Source organism: Mauremys reevesii, linkage group 5 (assembly GCF_016161935.1).
Source record: "Mauremys reevesii isolate NIE-2019 linkage group 5, ASM1616193v1, whole genome shotgun sequence".
In the NCBI taxonomy this organism is placed as follows: domain Eukaryota; kingdom Metazoa; phylum Chordata; order Testudines; family Geoemydidae; genus Mauremys; species Mauremys reevesii.
The window spans coordinates 93918174-93940986 of record NC_052627.1 but is presented as its reverse complement, the minus strand read 5'-3'; the positions used below and the strand labels follow the sequence as shown (position 1 = coordinate 93940986).

Here is a 22813-nt window from a genome sequence, read left to right as displayed (position 1 = left end):
ACAGCTAAAATGTATTTTAAAATGAAAGTCTAATTAATTCTGCATTTACTTGCTGCTGCATTATCACCATTTTCATTAAATACATCAGGCCATCATTTAACTACTCAGATAGGGCCTAATCCTGCACACTGAAGTCAATGGGAGCTTTGCCACTGACTCAAATGGGCAAGAGATCAAGCCCATGGTAAAATTCATGTAGGATCTGCTAGAAAGAAAAAAAAATTAAATGTCTCATGTAAAGTGAGGCTTACACAGACATTCACATCTCCTAATGCAGTCCAAATTCTTTGCAAACCAGTTGAGCTTTTACTGTAGAAGTTTAAGGAAAAATATTAGTAAAAAAGCATACCACCAGAAGCAATTATTCTGCTTCAAGAATCTTCTTAATTTTAAATCAGTGTTTGAAAATGAATTATGTTGGCTGTCACAGTTCACGTGAGTAAGCAGCAATTTTGCAATCACTGTTATTCAGCTCCTAGAGAGAATGAATTTTATAGTGTCAGATACATGTATTTGATACAAATACAAAGTTTGATATAAGCTGTTTTTCTTCTCGAATGGATGATAATACATTTTGAGTCTTGTCATTTATTATTTTTAGTTCATTTCTTCTGTGTAAATAATAGTTGATAATACAATAAATCACCTCTTTTCAGTAGGAAAATATGTCTGACAACCAGACACTAATGTTATGAAATATCATTAATCATTAGTATTTCTAGTTCATAGACTGAAGATAAGATATAATCCTAGAGTCTGGGGGCCTGATTCTGATCTCTGTTAGGATTTACATGAGCACACATTTCTTTAGCTTTAAAGAGTTACTTCTAATTTTCACTAATTTAAGCGAGATAAGAATCAAGCCTTGTGCACTTAAAATGCAGAAGTTTAATTTGCACCGAATCCCCAGGTGCAAAGCAGAGATGGGTCCATATATCTGTACTTGGGCATCCAATACTCATTCAGGGACATGAACAGATAATTCTACCCAATCTAATAAACTCAGGATAAAAATATACAAACATTTAAAAAAGATGTTACTTTACATTTCTGTTGCTTTACTCTTACCCAGTTAAGTGTAGTCTGATGAGAGTAAAAGGCTGAAAGCCTTTTCTAGCACACAAATTGTTACCCTCCTCCCCTTAATTTCCTTTAAACATTCTGCATTAGACCTGGAACTGCTTCCTTTAGCCGCCAGAATCTGAACCAGAATGTAGAAAGTAAGAGAATTACTTGATCACAGCAAATCTCTCAATATTCCATATATATTCTCCTTCAATCAAATACAGTCAGGGCTGAATTTTCAAAAGACAGCTCCCAAGTTAGACCAGCAAGAAACTGACCTGTACACCCACAGAACCTGTATATGTTTGTGTAAACAGACGTGTGCATACAAATACTTATTATACACATAAACACAAATGCTTACTTATGTGTGCAAATGCAGGAGGATTATAATTTATTTAAACAAGAAATGAGACACTCATGCTCTTTAATAAACTCACAAAGAAAAATTAGAAAATTCAAAAAAAAAACCCTTATCACCTGTGGGCAAAAATTTCTCACAAAATGATCACTCCATATCTGACCTCTTAGTCCTCATCCTCAAAGGAAACTTGCACAACACCTTCATAAAATGGGCCTGGGAGTTTAAATTCATAACTCTGTTAGACATTAAAAATCATGGATGCAATAAAGACACTGGATTCATGGCTCATTACCGCAATCTATAGCCCACTAACCCTCCTCTGTCCTGTGACTGCAGAGGTGTTGATTGCCCACTTCACCTTGAATGGGCTCTTACAACATAGAATCATAGAAACATAGCAGATTAGGGTTGGAAGACACCTCAGGAGGTCATTTAGTCGAACCCCTGCTCAAAGCAGGATCAACCCTAACTAAATAATTGCAGCCAGGGCTTTGTCAAGCCGGGCCTTAAAAACCTCTAAGGATGTAGATTCTACCACCTCCCTAGGTAACCCATTCCAGTGCTTCACCATCCTCCTAGTGAAATAGTGTTTCCTAATATCCAACCTAGACCTCCCCCACTGCAACTTGAGACCATTGCTTCTTGTTATGTCATCTGCCACCACTGAGAAGAGCCTAGCTCCATCCTCTTTGGAACCCCCCTTCAGGTAGTTGAAGACTGCTATCAAATCCCCCCTCACTCTTTTCTTCTGCAGACTGAATAAGCCCAGTTCCCTCAGCCTCTCCTCGTAAGTCATGTACCTCAGCCCCCTAATAATTTTCACTGCCCTCTGCTGGACTCTCTCCAATTTGTTCACATCCTTTCTATAGTGGGGGGCCCAAAACTGGATGCAATACATCCCATCATCCAGATCATTAATGAAGATGTGGCCTCACCAGTGCTGAATAGAGGGGAATAATCACTTCCCTCGATCTGCTGGCAATGCTCCCACTAATGCAGCTCAATATGCCATTAGCCTTCTTGGCAACAAGGGCGCACTACTGACTCATATCCAGCTTCTCATCCACCCTACTCTCTAGGTCCTTTTCTGCAGAACTGCCACTTAGCCTGTCGGTCCCCAGCGTGTAGCAGCACATGGGATTCTTCCATCCTAAGTGCAGGACTCTGCATTTGTCCTTGTTGTACCTCATCAGATTTCTTTTGGCCCAATCCTCCAATTTATCTAGGTCATTCTGGACCTTATCCCTACCTGCCAGCGTATGTACCTTTCACCCCATCTTAGTGTCATCCACGAACTTGGTGAGGGTGCAGTCCATCCCATCATCCAGATCATTAATGAAGATGTTGAACAAAACTGGCCCCAGGACTGACCCCTGGGTTACTCAGCTTGATACCAGCTGCCAACTAGATGTTGAGCCATTGATCACTACCCGTTGAGCCAGACGATCCTCATCTAGCCAGCTTTCTATCCACCTTACAGTCCATTCATCCAATCCATACTTCTTTAACTAGCTGGCAAGAATACTGTGGGAGACCGTATCAAAAACTTTGCTAAATTCAAGATATATCATGTCCACTGCTTTTCCCATATCCCCAGAACCAGCTATATCATCACAGAAGGCAATCAGGTTGCTCAGGCATGACTTGCCCTTGGTGAATCTATATTGACTTTTCCTGATCACCTTCCTCTCCTCCAAATGCTTCAAAATGGATTCCAGGATGACCTGCTCCATGATTTTTCCAAGGACTGAGGTGAGGCTGATCGGTCTGTAGTTCCCTGGATTCTCCTTCTTATCTTTGTAAAGATGGGCACTATATTTGCCTTTTTTCAAACATGTTAGTTCCTTATGCTAAAGAACCTGTTCCACCTTGTACTTGTCTGTGGCACTCAGAAAACCTTTCCCAGAGCTGAAGAAGAAACTCAAACGCTTGTCTCTTTAACCAACAGAAGTTGGTTCAATGAAAGATATTACCTCACCTGCCTTTTCGCTCTAACATCCTGGGACCAAAACAGCTACAACAACACTGCAAAATAGAATTTATTTAACTTTTAAGTGCCTATTCAGAGCTTGGAAAACATTTAAAAAATTGCTTAGGGGGCCAATGCTCACAAAGCATCTCCATAATCCATTTCCAGTTCCCCCACCAACTCCTCCCTCTCACAACCCTTATGCCTAATTACACCAATTGATGCTCCCTAAGGGAAGCTTTAGAAAACAGGCTTGCTTAAAGCTCTGCCCTGAAGATCAGCATATCTAAACTGTGTTACGGAGGGAATCAAATTCCAGACCTGAAGGCTTCGTTTTATTTACATAGCACCAAAAATATGCCAGGTGCTAGGCTTTCAGAATGGACACATTTTTTCAGGTACTTATGCACATGTTTGAAAATTTGGCTCATTATGCATATTATTTTTTATATTGTAATATTTTATTTAGATTTTAGAAAATATTAAATCAATAATTAATCATTGCTATTTGTACTACAGTAGAGGCTAGATGCTCCAATCAAGCATCCTGGGCCCATTTTGTCATGGGGGGTAGGGAGGCAATGAGGGTATTTCTACAGTACAGCTGGGACTCTGGGAGTAAGCCTCCCAGCCTGAGCAGACAGACTTATACTAGTGGGGCTCGAGCAAGCGTGCTAAAAATAGCAGTGTGAATGTTGTGGCTATGGGGAGCTCAGGTTCTCAAGCTGACCTGGCCTTCTTGGTCTGAGCTAGTGTGACTAACTCAAGTCTCAGCTAGGGCTGCAATGGCCACACTGTTATTTTTATCATGCTAGTTTGAGCTGCGCTAGCACGAGTCTGTCCACCTGGGCTGTGAGACCCGCTCCCAGGTGCAGGCTTCCCTGGCACCAGGATTTCACCCAGAAGTTCCCAAAACATTTCACTTGAAGGATGCAGTGTTAAAAAGCAACATCTAGGGAAGTAATCCATGCTTTGCTAATTTATGTTTGACTGGTAAGAAAGAGTCATACTAGCACTAAACACCAACATTTCTTCTTGAAAGTTAAACATAACTAAACTACACATGTGGTTTTAAAAGATACAATATAAGTAATAACATAAACTTCCAAGCTACTATCGTTCAGGTTTTAAAACTATCTTTTAACAATCTTTCCCTAACTTTTAGGGATTAGAATGAGACCTTCATGCAGGAGTAAATTATCCCATATTGACCTGCTGCTGTTTTTCTTGTACATTCTGCTGAAGAATCTGGCACTGGCCACTGCTGGAGACAGAATATTGAGCAAGAGGGATCATGGGTCTGATCCAGTATGGCAAGTCCTTTGTGACTATCCTTCCAAAGCCAAACTCTCATAAGCCACTTGTCTTTACTTTCAATACCCTTCAAAGCCTATTTGCACCCTATGCATCATCCTTCCTTCGCTATTGACCCCTGCCTCTAATTGGTGCATGATTCTGGACTCCATTGCCCTTTTGTTAAATTTTCACACAAGAACCTTTGTTCTTTCTCCCATGCTGCTCCACAAGCTTGGGAAGGAATTCTCTGTAGACAACTGTGAAGTTACCTCATTATCCACCTTCAAAACCCTTCTTAAAACTCTCCTTTTCGGTGATGCCGCTACAAAAAACTTGACAACAGGTTGGCTGCTGATGTGCTGAGACCAACCACCTCTTATGCTGACCAATATTGTCTCACTGTTTCCTGGTACTCCCTGTTGGTCTGTCTGTAGCCATCTATTCTCTTATCTTACACTTAGATTGTAAGCTTTTTCAGGCAAGGACCGCTTTTTTCTTCTGTGTATGTACAGCACCTAGCACAATGGGGTTCTGGTCCATGAATAGCGGTCCTAGGCACTATGGTAATACAAATAACAAATCATCATTGTCTGAGCCATTCAGGTTAAGATCAACCCCCTCCTGCCTATTTTTCTTTTGATTATTTAAAAAAAGTGATAGCACCTTCATACTAAGATAAACATAAATGCACACACATACTTTTAGTGCATTTCTGATAGAGAGATAAGAGTCAGAAATAGAGTTTTAATTAAAATAGATGCCTTAGGCATAGCAATAACAGGTTTAATTTTAATGGGATTCTCAAATATTGAAGAATGTAGAGAGGAAGAGTAAATTCAGTATGTAATATTAATTCTAAACATTTAATTAATTTATGGCAGGAATATGTAAAGTACATGTACTGGCAATATGCTGAGATGCTAATAGCTTGGGAATTATTGGGTAATATGTTTCAGACATTTTAATGTGGCTTGTCACCTATATGCACTGGTTTCTTTTTTCCTGTAAGTGTTGTTTCACAAACAGCACTTTTTTGATTATCTCTGAAATGTTGGATTTGATCTGAATGTTTAGATTTTAGTCTGAATTTGCAAAAACCGCCCGTATTCACTACTATGTTGTACTAGTTTTGGGTCAGTGAAATTCCATTGATTTTCAATGAGGTTATAATGGCATAAAACGGGACAAACATAAAGTTGAGAAGTTACAACAGTAATTTAAAAAATGCTTTCCCTCTTCTTATTTGCAGGATAATAGGGATAATAGGGGTTTGGTGAAGTAATGTAATGTCCTCTTATTGGGACAGTCTGCCTTACTTTTGGAGCTATGGAATTTGATGTATTTCAAACTGATAGTCTAATATGAAAAACAGAATAGTGGGACTCAATCTGCAAAATCCACCACATACTGTAGGATATATAATTTCTACCATGCCAACTCCGATATAATACAACTGATTTAAATATTAGGAGCTGCTTTTCAATACACCTAAAGACCATCTGAGATCAAAGAATTAATGAAGAAATACTGCAAAGTGTTTTGTATGCTATCTTATACACAATGTAAAATTGACTGTTCTCATTCACAGGGAATGGGAAATATTATTTCTTTTACTGTGGTGAGGGAGAACCGAACAGGGATTTCCAAAACAAATCTCAGGAGAACTCCCCCCCACAGTATATTAGTAGTTGCAGGAAGAACATCAGCTGCTTTTAATGGAGAATCATTGGCTAAGTCTATCATTATATACATATTTCTCTGGTATGCCTGTTAAAAGCTGAGTTGTGTCACCTTTCAGTGTTACTTTCCCTGTTCATACCTCTATGGCTCCTAGCTCTCAACTGCTCTGACTAGAAGGACAGACTATCAATTTTAAAAAGATGGGAACTAATTAAATTATTGGAATATAAATAATAGCATCATTCAATATTTATTCATTATTGTAGTTAACTACAAATATGGAATAAATACTGTAAATGTTAGTTATTTATCTGCTTTCATATTTTAAAGAGAGAGAAAGAGGCATTTATCTGTTAGCATTTAAAAAACAAGCCAAGAGTCTGATCACAGTGTTTCACAGTTCCTAATCCTCTGAGTTTTTCAAATGTGAGAAATAATTTTTACTGTTTAGGATTATTTCTGAGGATGTCCCTGTGACTTTATGACCAATCACAACTCACCAACACTATTAAAATAGTGAATACTCACACAGTGAGCTGTTTACAATCATTTTGGTGAATAAAGTGGATACATCTGAAGAAATTGCAACTGGCTCATGGATGTTTTTACACTAGATGCCTAAAAGATGTCACCGACTTTTAAGCTGGTCTTCATGATTCTTTTGAAGCCCTTAGCATAGGTGGAACTGAAAATATTTGAGACATCCTACTGGAGTCCTGGGTGGTGGGGAGTTGCACCAATACCCCATCAACCTTTTACATCAGTAAAAGCTCAGTTCTGCCATTCTTACATTAAATAGGACCTTACTCTACAAGTAGTTTTATTGGTTTCAGTAGGACTATTTGTGGAGTAAGGTGCTACTCAACATAAGAGGAAGCCATAGGTATTCATGGTTTGTTGTGAAGGGACCTAGCTTGCTCTGTCATTAAGTTGATCTTGCCCCACTATTCTTTGTTTGATCACTGTTTGTCCCAGTTTATTACCGTTCTCTTCTATCTTTTTCTCCAGACGCCCTTGACCAAGCACATTGTGCAATTTACGTAACAGAATACAGACCAGTGTTATTTTTACATCAATTTGTTACTTTACATATCAGACTGTGATTGGCCTTATTCTTCTCTTCCATTTTGCTCTTGTACCCCACCACAATTAAAAGGCCACCATCAACACACACACACAGCCATAATTGTGCTTTCTATTCTATACTGTTGATACTGCATGGGGTTACATGAAGAGCAAATTTTGGATGAACCTATGACTGAGAGTTGATCAGCGGATCAAGAAAATGGTATTTGTAAACATAGGCACCGACTGTTGGTGCTCCGGGGCTGGAAAAAAATAGTGGGTGCTCAGCACCCACCGGTAGCACTGCAGATCAGCCCCTCCCTCTCCTCCACCAATGCTTGCCAGCAGCTCCGCCAATCAGCTCCTCTCCCTTCCTTCCAGTTCCTCCTGCCCACTGTGATCAGCTGTTCAGCAGCATGCAGGAGGTGCTGGGGAGAAGGGGGAGGAGCAGGGGGTGGGAAGAAGTGGGATGGGGTGGGGGCTTGGGGAAAGGGGTGGAGTGTGGGCAGGGCCTGGGGCAGAGTGGAGTTCAGTGTCTTTGTTTGTAAAGCAATGTTCCCAGCATCCACCCCTCTCCATAATTGGAGCTCAGGATTTTCACCTGAAGTGCGGCATATATATAATTCTTAAACACCTTCATTTTCAGTTTAAACTGATTTTTACTGTAAAATTCCCGGGTTTACAAAAAGTATTATTCAGTTTTATCTGATTTTCACCCTATTTTTGTATCATTCAAATATATAAAAATAATGTATTTTATTAGGAAAATACAATACATTACATGAGATATACGTATTGCAATAATACATTATTTTGTGTGTATATGCAAAACTGCCTGTTGAAGTAAGGCTATGTATTAGTCTAGAAGATATATAGAGTAAACAAACGGGCATGCATGCAAGCTCTAAAGTGCATGTGCATCTGAACATACTGATGAATCTCACGCCCATCACATACACCTTTCAAGCTATTAGCAGATAATGGTTTAAAGATTTGACACACTGACATGGGAAGAAAGTGAAAATCTGTATCAGAATACATTTCAGAACACAAGGAAGTATTTGAAAGTTTAAAAAAAAACAAAAAAGGAGAAAAGGAGGAAGTTGAGTGTACGCGCTGCAAATGGTATGGCTCTATTATGAAATGTAAATATTTGTAGGCTAATAGTTTTAAGTGAATTGTTTATTCAAATGAAAAGTTTTATTTGGGGATTAGAGCTGTATTGTTTTCTTAAGCTCAAAGGTGGCATTGTGTTTTGAGTTCTGTTTTAATTCTGCAGCAAACCACATTAATGAACGGAATTCAAAGCATTAATTTACTGAATACCTTTTCCCCGTTTTTCCGTCCACCAAAATAAACACCAATATTTATCCAGAAAAAGTATTAATAGTTTTTTGCACTGATTTTCACCTGTTTTTGTTGTTGTAAATAAAATAAAAACTGAAAATGAAGAGCCCTAATAATTCTACACAGATGAACCCAGAGGAAAATTCTTCCTTCCTTTTTGCACTTTTCAACAAAGTTTAATTCACATAAACTCATGTAACTTATTATGTTTCTTAGACGCTGATCTGAATTTTGGTTTCAATCAATTAATATTCTCTCTCTCTAACTGCTAAAAAAACCAACACAATGGCTCTTTAATATTTAATTGATGATATCATTTTGCAGGTTTTAGTTTAAAGGTAACCATAGCACAAACCCATTCATTATTAACTGTCGAACTGCAGTGTAGGTTCTTGGGAATCCTCTTTCCTTTACACTTCATTTTAATATGAGTGTTGCTGTCCCTGGAAAACAGTTCTGATATTGTTTTAAGTGTGACAAGCTGGCCATTACAGTCACAGTCTAAACCAGAACAATGAAAACATCTGATACCAATAGATGGGACAATGCTTAAAAGCGAGATGAAGACTGAAGGTGAGAGGCAGCTGAGGAAAGTCCGATTTCGAATTGCTTCCTCTCACAGTGGGAGAGTACTAAAGGAAGTGTATGCAGATGGAGAAACGGCAGACTCTTTGGATTCTGAATACGCCAGTAGTTCAGAGACTGACCAAACCAGCAGACTGAGTGAAGCGGATGGACAGCAGAATGGACATTTAGGATCTGAGTGTGATGAAAATGAGAATGAGCAAGATGACTTGCTCATTTTAGTGAGAGCTACTAAAGAGAGGGGCTTTGGTACAAAACGAGTCAACATTCTAAGCAAAAATGGCACAGTCAGAGGAGTCAAACACAAAGTCAGTGCTGGTCAAGCCCTCTTTAACAATTTATCAAAAATATTTCAGGTAAGTGAAGCAGCTTTGCTAATTGTGAAAACTCTCTCTCTCATTTACCCTGTGTCTCATCTTTTTCTCCTATTTCTTCCAAGCCTCTCTCATTTATGGAGTTCTCATACTTCAGTATTCATAACTGTTGTCATTGAAGGCTCCTCTGTACAGGAGAGAATGATTGTTCCTATACCAACTCCACAGCACAAATTGGTTTTGAAACTCTCTCTCAGTATTTACCTCCCCTAGGGTTTGCTGGCTAAAAATGGATACTCTCTGCTTAGTATGTAAAGACCTGAAGTGAAGATATGACTGAAGAATTAATTTTCAGCTTCATTACAAGCATTAAGAGTGATATATGGGGTTATATGCCATTTCCAGCCCTATGGTATCTGTTTTAACTGGTTTACCATGACATCTGCTATCCTTTCTCTATAAATATTTATACTTGTAAATTCTGTTGTGTTTAACCTGATAAGTAAGTCAAATTAGATGCAGAATACCACCAATGACACATCTCCTATTTAAAGTTTTAGATGAATGATATCTAGTCAGATGTCTCTCTTATTAAGGTCTATTTTTCACTAATTTGCTGGAAGGAATTGAAGATCTATATTTAAAATGGTTTTTGCCACGTTGTCCCCTTAGGCTGAAAACTAGATTTCTTGGAAAAATAAAATAAAATAAAATTGTTTTTTAAAATAGCTTAAATTTCATACAATAAAACTACAAAATATACTATTCACTAGTTCCACTATACTATTTTTGAATTATTAATATTCAAATTGTGCGAGCATACGTGTTGTTATTCACTGTTTTCTAGAAGGATTCAATGTCTAATGTGTTTATCATGATATTCAAAATTAACACATGCTAGTTTTAGAGTATCTATTGTTTCAGAAGCATTTGCGCAATGCGTAAGAGGGGTAGGGTTTTATATAAGTACTTATTTATTGAAATGAAATTCTCTATTTATGATACATCTCTCTCAGTTTTATGCCTTTTTCTTATTTAACAACCATGTAATCTTATTACAGTCACTCTTGCCTTCCTATCTTCAGGTATAGACCATAAGCTCTTCAGGGCAGGAACCAGGAGCCTAATTCTGCTCTCACCAATTTTATACCAGTGTAATTCCATTGACTTCAGTGGAGTCACTCCTGTTAAGTGCAATCAGATTCTGGTCCAGCAACCTTACTTATTTCTCTGAAATGTCTAGAAGGATGGCATTCAGGAAAGGGGAAAGGCTTCATAGGAAAAAAAACTATACACAGAGAAGGTAGAGCAGACTACTGGTTTTCATGTATTACTCCACTGGATGATATCATTGCCAACAAAAAGAAACTATTCTGAAAAACTGGAACACACAGATATTTTAAACAGTTTGAAGGAAGCATAAGGAAAGGTCTCTGCACAACAGTCACCACAAATTCAAGGTTCAGAGTTTAGTGGAGAGGAATTATCTATTGCAAATGATTTCTATGGTATGTAGTCTGCAACACTGATCAGTATAAATGTGGGATACCAGAGTGTGCAAAGGTTTCCTTTGAGACTGCTGGAGTCCTGTGTGAGATATGTTCAGATATCCCTCCTTATTAAAAATGGAATGGCATCTGCCCTCCTCTTGAAAAAGATTATTAATAAACATTTCTATTGTTATTCCATGAGCTTGATCAGGATCGTCCCTTCCCCAACAAAAGAGTGTAGAAATTTTGTGGTCAAAGGTATGACAAGATAATTTTGTTTCTCTCTCTAAAGGATTTGCTTCAGCACCCTCAGGTCTATGGACCTTCTAGAGGGGCCAATGTTGAACAGCTGTGACTGTCTGCAGTTGTATTCTTTTCTCTACTAGGGAAGGGGCAACTAGCTGTATAACAGTTCAGTCAAACTTTTATGGAGGTTCCAATATCTGAGGTGAGATTCTGACCTTGCTTGCATATTGATTCAGAACTAGGTGGCCTGAGTATATGTTTGTCAGCATCCTTACCTGAAATAGCCAATTGAAATCCCAAAGTATGCACAGAAATTCCTGGGTGAATCCTGAGTTTAAGTTGTGGATGGATTCTTAAATATTATTTGGATCAGAGTAACGAAGAAATTATTTATAATGAAAAAATTTATTTGGGATCTCAAATATGGAATATGTGTGTGTCCGGTGATCACTAACAGTGGCTTCTCTTTGAGGTATACTGCCAGATGTGGCCACATGATTTTGGTCCTCAACTTCCACATCAAAGCCTTTGCTAACAACTACTAATTGTGGCAAATATTCTCTAGTGTAGAGAAATGGCAGACTTCAAAACAAGTCATTTCTATCAGGAATTCGAGAGACTCCATATATGTACAGAGACAAGTGGGGATTTCGGTAAATGGAGCTTGGTGAAGCAGGCAAGCTGTTTTCATCTTTTATACTCAGAAAGACTAAGAATACCTGAGTCCAGAAAGTCTTCTGGAAATTTTAAATGTTCCAGAGATATTTTTGGATTTTGAATAATTTTTTATTCATGCTACTGAGTGCACCCCTATGGAAGTGGTGCAGATAGTTCCTTCAAAAAGGCTACCTAATCAGACATGGCTCATGACCGCCATACCTTTAATGAATATGAGCAGAATAGATCTGCTAGGTGGGAAGTATTTCTAGATTAAAACAAGAATTTGCCTGTTGTAGAAGCCCAGTCTGAGAGAGACAGTATACACATAGATCCCTTGCTCACTGCTACAAGAACACTTGGAGCATCTCTGCCACAAGCCAGATAGATGGCTAATGATTTCAGCCATTTGTGAAAGAGTAACTGGGATTGACACCTCAGTTTATCTAATAACTGGCCTCTGTGCATACTTTTGGGTCCAACTGTATATTGAAATGCTCTGTAAATAAGAGGGGCCACAGCAATTCGACCAAGTGTAATCATTTACACCCGAGGTTTGAGGCAGGTATTGAAGGTGCTGAAAGATGGTCAAGACAGCACCAAGAAAGTTACTTTCTTGGCTTGCAGGGTGGGGATGCATGGTGTGATAGGAATTATGCTGGGGTTCAGGGGAGGGTTTAATTCCATTTTAGGATGTGGATGTTTTGAAATTGGGGTGGGGAGGCTGCCAAGAAACCAGCCCTGCTGATGCCCCAATGGGAGCATGGTTTCTATAGCAACCCTTTCCGACTTTCCCTCTAAGCTGCTGGTGCCTGAAATAGAGAATGTTGCCATAGCAACCCCCTCAGCCTCTCCTTGTGCTTCAATGAAGATGGGAACAAGGTTGCTATGGCAACATCTTCCCACTCCCTTTTAATGTAAGTTGATGCCTCCAGCAAGGAAGGTGACATAGCAATTCCCCAGTCTCCCTGCAGCATGTTCTGAAGCCTGTGGTGGATGGCTCACTTTATGTCCAGCCTGTAGCATGGGAGGCCTCAACCCAGTTGATATAAAACACTTTCCTCTGAGTCCAGAGTGGGATTCTAACCCTCACTGGCTATTCAGTACTAGGCCTGAGACCCCATCAGTGACTCCACTGGGCACTTGGAAACAGGCTTAAGCAATGTCAATGACCTTGTTGGATGCTCAAGACTAGGCCTAGGGCCTACTGATGGTCATGTTATCACTCAGAACAAGGTCTGAATCTCATGGATGACTCCTTTGGGTATTCAAGATTAGGAATGGGATATATTGATAACCTTTTTGAATGCTCAGGACCAGGCCTAAGACATTGATGTGCACTGAGGACTCAGTATGTTGGTGACAAGGCATTTGTCACTGGGAGTTCAGTATAGCTAAGTTGAGTGGATATTTATGGCTGAAGCTACAGCAGACAATCAACTGTAGATCCTCAACTATCAGATTTAATGCCCTACTGCTGTATGCCCTCAATGGGAAGGAAGATACCACCTGCTGGTATAGAACTATGGGAGTGACCTGCTATTTATACTTGGGTGGGATCCATGAAGGGACTTAGTGTTGCAACACTGACTGTCACAGCACCTAACTTTTAGGTGCCTAGAAAAGCACAGGAACAAGATTGCAATCCATGCAGCTGAGTAAGGCACCTAGACTCCCTATATAATGAATGTGAAGAGAGAGAATGACTCTAGCCCAGCGATTGGGGCACCCACCTGGGATGTCAGAGATCCTGAGTCCCTTTCCCCTGCTCCAACCACTCTTTCATTATTTATCCACAGTGGAACAACTGGAATGTTTAACAGGAACGACTGAGGGAGCCCCACATAAGAATAAACTCAGGGGTTAGAGCTCTGTCCTGACAGTTAGGATTTGAACAGGGGTCTCCATTCTCAGCCTCTGGCAGAGAGTGGGGACATGAACCTGAACCTTGGTCTCCCACATCGCAGGTGAGTGCTCTAAGCACTGGGCTAAAAGTTATAAGGTGGGCATCACCATGTCATTCAGCTGGATTTTGAATGGTGCCCTATGCAGAGGTGCAGTCTGAACATGCTTACTATGCTGGGTCCTCCCATGAGAGTTAGGTGGATGAATGCCTGTCTTTCCCTGGTTTGTGAATCACCCTGGGGCTTAGCTCTGAGAGGAATCTGGATGCCCAGAGTAGCACTGCACATGCTTAGAGACAGAAACATAAGGACATTTTAATCTGAAAATCTGAGCCACTGAATGAGTTTAGGCACCTACTGGGTGGGAGTGTTGTGAATGGCAGAGGAACCAAAACTGGGATGTAGGCACCTAAAACAGGAACTTAGTTGCCTTAGTTGCCAGGAACTTAGTTGCCTTAGTTGTCTGGGGTTTAGGTGCCTAAATTCTTTCATGGATCTTTTTTAGGAGCATATACTCATTGGATGCGGCTGTGGTTTAACTGTTGTCTTTAGATTAGTATATTAATATTGATTTGAGGTTTATACTAATACTCCACATTTTAATTACTTTAATTAAATATACCTAATCACTATGGTTTTTAGTACCTCTACAGGCTTGAATATGCCTAAGATTTTTCTATAAAACTTAAGAATGGCGTGATTTCTCTTTTCTTAAAATAAATGCTAATACTCCTCAGAACCAATCTTTGGTGACTTGCTCATGCCTCAGATAGCATCTAGGTAATATAGAACAAAACTGAATGAATTATTTAGTACATCACTAACTAGCATGTTGTTCAATTCATGCCGGATTTCCTACCACAAGGTGTGGTACAATGGAGCCCAGCCAAAAGATTTGTACAAATCCTTTCCCTCCTTATCACAGTCCCAGCAGAGATCTTTTTATTTAATTCCAGCCTTATAATGCTCTGCTGGGCATCTAGTATGTTCTGAAAGGTCACTTGCTGTTTGATTAACTACAGAACTAAATCAAGGCAAGCCTGCTAGCATCCATTATAAAAGGGGAGGCGCGGTTAACAAATCTGACTAATGTATTTGTGGATGAAGCAATGAGAAGTGCTTTTCAAGCTCTTTTCCAATACATCTAGACAAGACTAATGTGTGAGGTTGCAAAGTATAGTATTGACAACGAAATACTCAGCTAGATAAAGAGTTAGCTTGTTAAGGCTGAAGAGAGGGGCGGTGAATGGCAAAATCAGATAAAAATGCAGTGACAAATGGAGTGCTGCAGGGATTGTTTTCCAAGCCCCTTGTCATTTTCTCTGTTCATCAGTGACCTGGGGGAGTGAATATGTGGCATGGTTTTTAACTTTGCAGATGCTGCAAAAATAGGAGGGCTGACCAATACCAAACAGCAAGCAGAATAGCGCCAACGGGAGTTAGAAAAAGAATTGTGCTCTAAATAGTACAAGCTGCAAAATGCTGTTTGGGACAGGATTTGGGAGTGACAGGTGATCAGAAACCGAAAATTATAGGCTGGATGGAATGTAGCATGTAGCTACAGCCCCTCATTGGGGGCAGAGTGGAGGTCAGAATTCCCAGAACTCTAGGGAGCACAGGAGAAGATGAATACTATTCATACTATTTGGAGAGTCACTGATCTTGCCCTCCCACTCCCTGGTCAAATTTTCAACACTGGCAGGGCCACACTATCCCTGTATAGTCCTTTGACTCCCTTAACATAAAGGCTCCCACTGGACTTGGATCATAGGAAGAGAAGCTTCTTGTGCCAGAGCCTCCTTGTGGGATATCTACAAAAGACACAGGAAAAACACAGGTTCCAAAATAGCACATTTCACAGAAAAGGGAATTGCCAGGTCAGCAGTACTGGCCAGCCAGGCTGCTATGGACCCCCAGCTGTAATCTAAAGCTACATCATCTGGTATGAGGGCTGGCTCCAGGCACCAGCAGAGGAAGCATGTGCCTGGGGTGGCACATGCTAAGGGGGCAGCATTCTGTCCATTCTTGGGGCGGCACAGTCTGGATGCCTTTTTTTTTTTTGCTTCAGCAGTCTGAGCAGCTTTTTTTTTTTTTTTTTGCTTGGGGCGGCAAAAATGGTAGAGCCGGCCCTGTCTGGTATGAATCTTGAAGGAGAGTGACCTTCCTCCTTTAGGATAAATTCTGATGAGATGGAGATTTATTAGCTGGTGTAGGTAATTTTAACTTATACCTCCCTATGCCAGCTTTCACTTGGAATCTTGTGACCATTCTGAGCACTATATTATAGAAGTCTAATAGAAGAATTAGAGAGTGTATGAAAAATGGTAACAAGGCTGACAAATGCCAGTGGAATAATAGCGAGGAGAAGTTAGGAAAATTAGATTTCTGTCCAGAAGAAAATAGAAAAGGCATAACTGGAGTGTCCAAAATCTCAGAGGGGAAGGGAGAAAACTGTTGTCGTAAAACAATTTTCATGGCTTCTTAAATTTTGTCAAGTTACCTCAACTGCTTGGGACTGTGAGTAATACTGTAGTTTACCTACAGCTAGTTTTATAGAACCACGTACTGAATAATTACATTGATTCCAAAAGGAGGATTTTAAACTCTGTGTTAATGGTCTTTCAATTAGAGTCTATGGTTGATCATTAATTAGTGTATTAGTACCTGTTGTTCCCAGACCACAAAAACAGCTATACATCAGCAGGTTTAGACAAGGGCATTATTATAGTGGCACTGTTCATGCTGTTACAGTTAAGGGTTTGCTGGTGTTGCATTGAAACACCGAAACACCTTACTGTTAAAAGTTTATAAATAGACTGAAAAAAATACAAGTTTCTGAAAGCTGATATACAAGATTTCACTCCCCCTCCCCATTTCCCCCTAAGTTATAGAGGAAAAATCTTTTGACTGCTTGATTTATTGAATATAAAGAAACCAGCAACAAAAGCAAACCATGATGTTTGATTTCATCAGTGATTGTTCCATAAAGTGGATTAGTTGTTTTTGTTATTCTGGAGAAAGTAATATAGATTTTTTTTTGAAAATTTCATCCAGCTCTGTATAGTATAGGCTCTTGGACCATGACCTACATGTAATCAGAGCTCCACAGGTGCAGCTAAACGATTCTTGCTCTATCCTGCTAAGGGACCCACAAGTGAGAACCCTTATTCTCCTATGGAATACTGGTGAAAATCAGTGGTGCTCTGGATATAAGATGTGATTCCTTGGCATTTCTTTTCCATGTTTGCATACATACTTATCTAATTATCCAGAATATTTGCTGAATCAGAAAAATGTACATGTTCATCCACTACTCCTTGGATCCTGTGTAGTCATTTTCACCTCTTCATGGTGGGTGTATATTGTTACCAAACTGAATTTTCTATTCATACTGGCAGCTGCATTTATATCCCCTTTGCATAGGTGTAAATACCTACAATAGGCACAAGGCAGTTGAGAATTGCCTTATGCATTTGCAGTACAGTATTAAAGAGGATGTTAGTTTAAAGTCTCTGGACAACCTAGAGCCACAGGTTTAAATCTTAGCAGGATTGCCTCTGCACTCTACCCTCCTGCGGTAGAAAAATTGAGCCTCATGCAGCTTTCCACAAATGGGTCTGAGTCCCAAATGCCATCAAGCTGTGCTAAATGTGGGATCCAAGGGTAGGAGGCAATTGTAACTTCATACCTACCCTACTCTGGCTAGGAGTGGTTTTGATTTCTGGCACAAATTAAAGCAGCCTGAGGCCTGGCCTAACCTGTGCCCAACTGCCTATTGTCACAAGGGGCTATTGCAGAGTTCAGAATAGCAAACTGCTCTCACAGCTGCAAGAGTGGGCTAGAGCACTGCTGCCATTTTTATGCCATGTGGATGCTTTCCCTAAAGAGGAGGGAATTACCTAATAGGCACATCTAGTGGCTTTACAGCCTCTTAGCAGCAGAGCCCACACTCAGGAGAAATAGTACAACACTGAACCAGGCTCTTAGCTTTAGTCTCTAGCCTACCTTCAGCAAGGCATTCAGATTCTGAATTAGTGTCCAAAATACATTCCCTTCAAGGTGGCATTATCAATAACATAGTCTCCCCACAACTAGCTGTTCTTAGGGTTTCACTGCAGGATCTGTTCTATCCTTCTTCTACCCACTTCCATCTTGTAGAGAGTCCCCAGCCTCTCTTATATCCAGCTTGGCACTAAAAAGCTCCATCTGCCAGCATTAATCATTAATCAACAGTAACTACCCTGCACCTTTTTGCAGAGTCTACCACCTGTGCTTAGTAGGGTGACTCAACAGAACAATGATGTGTTTCAGTTGCAGGGTCTTTCTGAACCTACCTTAAAACTTGGTCCTGTGTACAGATATTTTAAAAATGCTTGTCATGTTTGCAGGAGTAGGGAGTTGCCTTGCTATCCTGACCAAAGTCCTGCCCCTGCCCTCATTATCGAATAATAAGCTGTTCACTGGTTGCCTACCTGCTACCTTTCACCTCTGTGCTGGATGAATTCCTGGGATGCTGTATGTATATAGTTTGTGAAGCACTTTAGGTTGAAAGGTCAAATGTAAATGTTAAATTATTTACATTTATAAACTGTCCTAGGTGCTTAGTAGCTAAAGTCAACCATGCAGGTTCAGGACTAGTGCATATTTGGAAACTGAATATCTTGCAGCTGATTTTTTTAATATTTGTATGGGAGGTCATTTATAGTTACATCTAAACCATGAAAATATTACAACAAACCTCTGGCCTCTTCAGTCTTCACATCTGTCACCAAACTGTGCAACTATTGGTGTTGTGAGAATGGGGACACCTCCTCCTATTCCAAAAGCACAGGCTCCTACCATTTGAACTACAAGGGAACCTCCTTTAGTGGCTAGCTATATGGGACCCATAACAAAGAGTGCTGATTCTGTCCTGTAGAAGGCAATGGTACAAATACACAGCCAGTTAATTACAGTATAATACCATTTAGTTCTGAAGTTTTGTCACACTCTTTTAACAGCACCTCAGAAGTATATTTGCAGTGAGCCTGCACTGGGGTTTGCAAGTACTGACGAACTGAATAAGAATATTACACAATATTCATGCAATACTGATGTTGTGCAACAAAGGAAATCTGATGTACAATTGTAGCACCTGGTCATAAACCAGTGACAAGTCAGTCAATCATATGCTAACCAACATGACTGGCATATGGAAGTGGTTAAGGAGCAATTTTTTCCTTCAGCCCAAAAAGAGAAAGCGATGATGTAATTGCAGATGAGAATCAGAATGAGAAGCAGCTAGACTACTCAGGTCTGTCAGAGCAGGCTGAAGACATTTGGGTGCTGTGGCTGGCGGTTTATTGCACACTGCACCCACACAAGATACATAATTAACAGCCTAACGAAAGAAACAGTTAAAAGTATCCCATAGGTGATCTATTGGTTGGCTAGGAACAACGTTTCTACCAGTTACTGCAGCAGCCCACAGGATGATAAGTAAATCCCTAGTTTAACTGCAGTAATACATGCTTTAAAATGAGGGAAATTTACAGCCAGAAATAAAGGTATGTAACCTTTAATATTCCTTTGTCCCATTTCCCCACATCCCTATTGCATCTGGTACCAAATATGAAAAGTACTGAAGTATAAATATTTACCAAATTTCACAATTTAAGCCAGTCCCTATTTATAACTAATAATTAGTGTACTACCTCTTTTCTGCTGGTGCTGGATGAGGTTCAGGAGAAAGATTCATCCTAAACCAAACAGCCAATCTATGCAGTGTTTTGCTAGGCACAAGAAACACATGCTGCTGCTGCAGCATAATTCTTGACAGCCTCCCTCCACTATCCAAATCAGCAAAACCGGTCACAGAAATGCTGCTGGAGTCAGTGAGGTACAGACTCATTTCACACATGACAAGAAATGACAGAAAAGCCATCTGTATATCTATTGTAAATTCTGGGAAGCATTTAAACAGCCGTACTACAGCTCTGCTTTTAGCCATCTCCAGAGACACCGTCCATCAATACTATCAGAGGAGAATGGATGCTGTACCACAAAAACACCACACAACCTTTCCTCTGCCCTCCTTCCTCCCGCAGAAACATGCAAAAGTTTGTCCTCAGCTGATATGTGCAAAGGTCTACAGCAACAAACAATATCATATCTCATACTCATGAACCCCTGAACTAATCAATAAATACCAATGCAAAAGTCCTATGATAAAATCCTTCTGTATCAGGTTGTCCCCTAGTATGGAATATCAGTGGCTACTGAACGGGTGATAATACTTTCAAAAGAAGCCCACAGAAAAACTAAGACTTAAAAAGAAGTGCAGCAGCTAGTTATATGTAAATTATTTTTACAAAATCTTTCTTGTTCACACAGTTCATGTGGTACAGAATGCAGTCAGAACCCCCAACAAAGGTTCTAATCCTGTGACTGAGGCCATAATCTTCAAAAAGAAAATGCAGTGTTGTGTGTGTAACTGAATGATGATGTGCTTCTGCTGTCCATGTACTGCATCTTTTATTGCAAGAGAAGTATCTCTGCCTGCTGCAGAGCCATCTGTGAAGCAGTTGCCTTTGTGTTTCAATTCAAATGCAGAATGTCCCAGAGTACAGAATAGCAGAACTGGTGAAAAATGACAACTTTAAACACTGCCACACCTCCCTCCACCAATCATAGGTCTTAATGCTTCTTGAAAGTTACAGTTTAGTTCTTTCAATCAGGCTGATGCACAACTGAAGCATCCGTAAGCCACAACCCCCAATGCCATCCAAAGAAACAACAAAACAGAAACACAACCCATTTGAACACCCCACCCCACCCCCAATCCCAAGGACCAGCCACCCCTCCCAAATAAACCCTCCAAAAAATAAGCATCAAAGGAAAAAAGTAATTTACAAAAACAAATACTTCCTAAGTGATTCATTCAGAAGATGGATTCCTGTGTATTTCCCATGTTTTGTGGGAGCTGCTGAGTGCTCAGGACTTTTGAAACTCAGGCTACTGATGTAGAGGCTTAGATCTGGACCTAGAAGTCTATCTCTGAGCACTCATTTTTGAGATTAGCCATGATAGATAGAATAATTGTCACACATTCTTCATGTGACTGTTTGGTGGCTAGAAGGGCATTTTTACAGTTAATACTTGCAGCTAAGTGCAAATTACTTCATCTGGGAGCTGCGGGCAGCTGTGCATGCAGATGGTCAGTATAAAGATACTGTCTCGCAGCCCACCAGCATATTGCCCTGACCACCACTGTTCTAAGCTGATCAGAGGGAGCTCTCCCATCAGCATAAAAACTCCAGCCTCCAGGAGAGGAGGTTGCTATGCTGGCGGGAGATGCTCTACACCGGCACTTAGGTTGGTATAACTTATGTCACTCAGGGGTGTGGATTTGACTCTGAAGTACTTTGTAGCATAGACATAGGCTTTTTGAAAGTCCAAGTAAATTATACCTACCTGTTCTCCTTTTTCTGCTATTTTGTTGAAATGCTTAAAGAATTCTAGTAGATTCGAGAGCAATAATTTTCCTTTACAGAGGCTGTGAATATTTGTTGCACTCATTTCACAGTTATCTAGGTGTTCTATAGCTCTCTTTCATTAGCCAATGTAGTCATTTAAAGCTAGTTTGGACAAAATGCTCAAGAAGGCACTGTAGGGAACAATCTTGTACAGCAAGGAGATATAGTAGATGACCTAATAGGTCTTTTCCAGTTCCAGTCTGTGAAATTGAAATAGTACAAGGAAGCCATTGCAGAGGTGGTTAAGTTCAACTCAGGAACTGCTGAACAGTTGCTTCAGAGGGAACTGCATGGGGTTGCAAAAGCACTGCTAGAGAAATTCTTTGTATGGGGTGGGTTCAAGGATGACTCATATTCCAAGGAAACCTTAGTGCTCCAATGAGAACACCACATATTTAGGTGGCTTGAATTACCTAAGTAGCTCCACTTGCAATCAAATCTCTCAAGATTTAAACATGTGACACAGTATAGGACATTGCCCTAAAATGAGGCACAGAGTGTGACAAAGTAGGGATTTTCCCTTGTTATGTCGTGTGTGAGTCTGTTGAGCCTATGTGAGTTTTACTGTTTTGCATGAATACTGTGTGTGCCTCAGATTCCCTGTGTGCTACACCAATACCTCGGTGGTGGGAATAGGGGTGTGTGACTTTGGCTGAGACCTCTGGGGCAGGTGAGGTGGCTCCAGCTGCCTGCACATATGCTATAACCCTGGTGCCCTTCGTAACCTGAGATGTAGGAGGGGATGCAACCTGGTGACGACCAAGTGATTCTTTGCCTGGGAAGTGAGACAAAGACAAGGAGGAGGAACAACAGAGGTGTCTGAGATCTGGTTGCTGGAAGCTGGCAGTCTGCTTGGGGAGACTGGAAGAGAGGGAGTTCCAGGCCACCTGGTCCAGGACTCCCTAAGATGGACTTGGTTGAAAGTCACTGATTTCTGTGATAGTAAGCTCACAGGAGGAGAGATAGCTCAGTGGTTTGGGCACTGGCCTGCTAAACCCAGGGTTGTGAGTTCAATCCTTGAGGGGGCCACTTAGGGATCTGGGGCAAAACTTGGTCTTGCTAGTGAAGGCATGGGGCAGGACTCAATGACTTTTCAAGGTCCCTTCCAGTTCTAGGAGATTGGTATATCTCTAATTTATTATTGTTCTACACTGTGTTCCTGTCAACTAATAAACCTTTCTGTTCTACCTGCTGGCTGAGAGTTGGGGTGCAGGACCCTCTGGCTTCCCCCAGAGCCCCACCTGGGCAGACTTGCTGTGGGAAGAGCACAGTGTGGAAGGAGATGCTGAATGCTCTGAGATCAGACTCAAGAAGGTC

General features: G+C 40.4%; 1 protein-coding gene across 1 annotated transcript in view; it reads left to right on the top strand.

Moving 5' to 3' along the window:
- The first annotated feature begins 9331 nt into the window (after positions 1–9331).
- Positions 9332–22813, top strand: part of GRXCR1 (glutaredoxin and cysteine rich domain containing 1) — a 45589-nt gene continuing 32107 nt past the window's right edge. Inside the window, exons 1-2 of the mRNA XM_039541620.1 lie at positions 9332–9727; positions 16684–16686. Of these exons, the coding sequence (XP_039397554.1) occupies positions 9332–9727; positions 16684–16686 (399 nt within the window). The remainder of the gene's footprint in view (positions 9728–16683; positions 16687–22813) is intronic.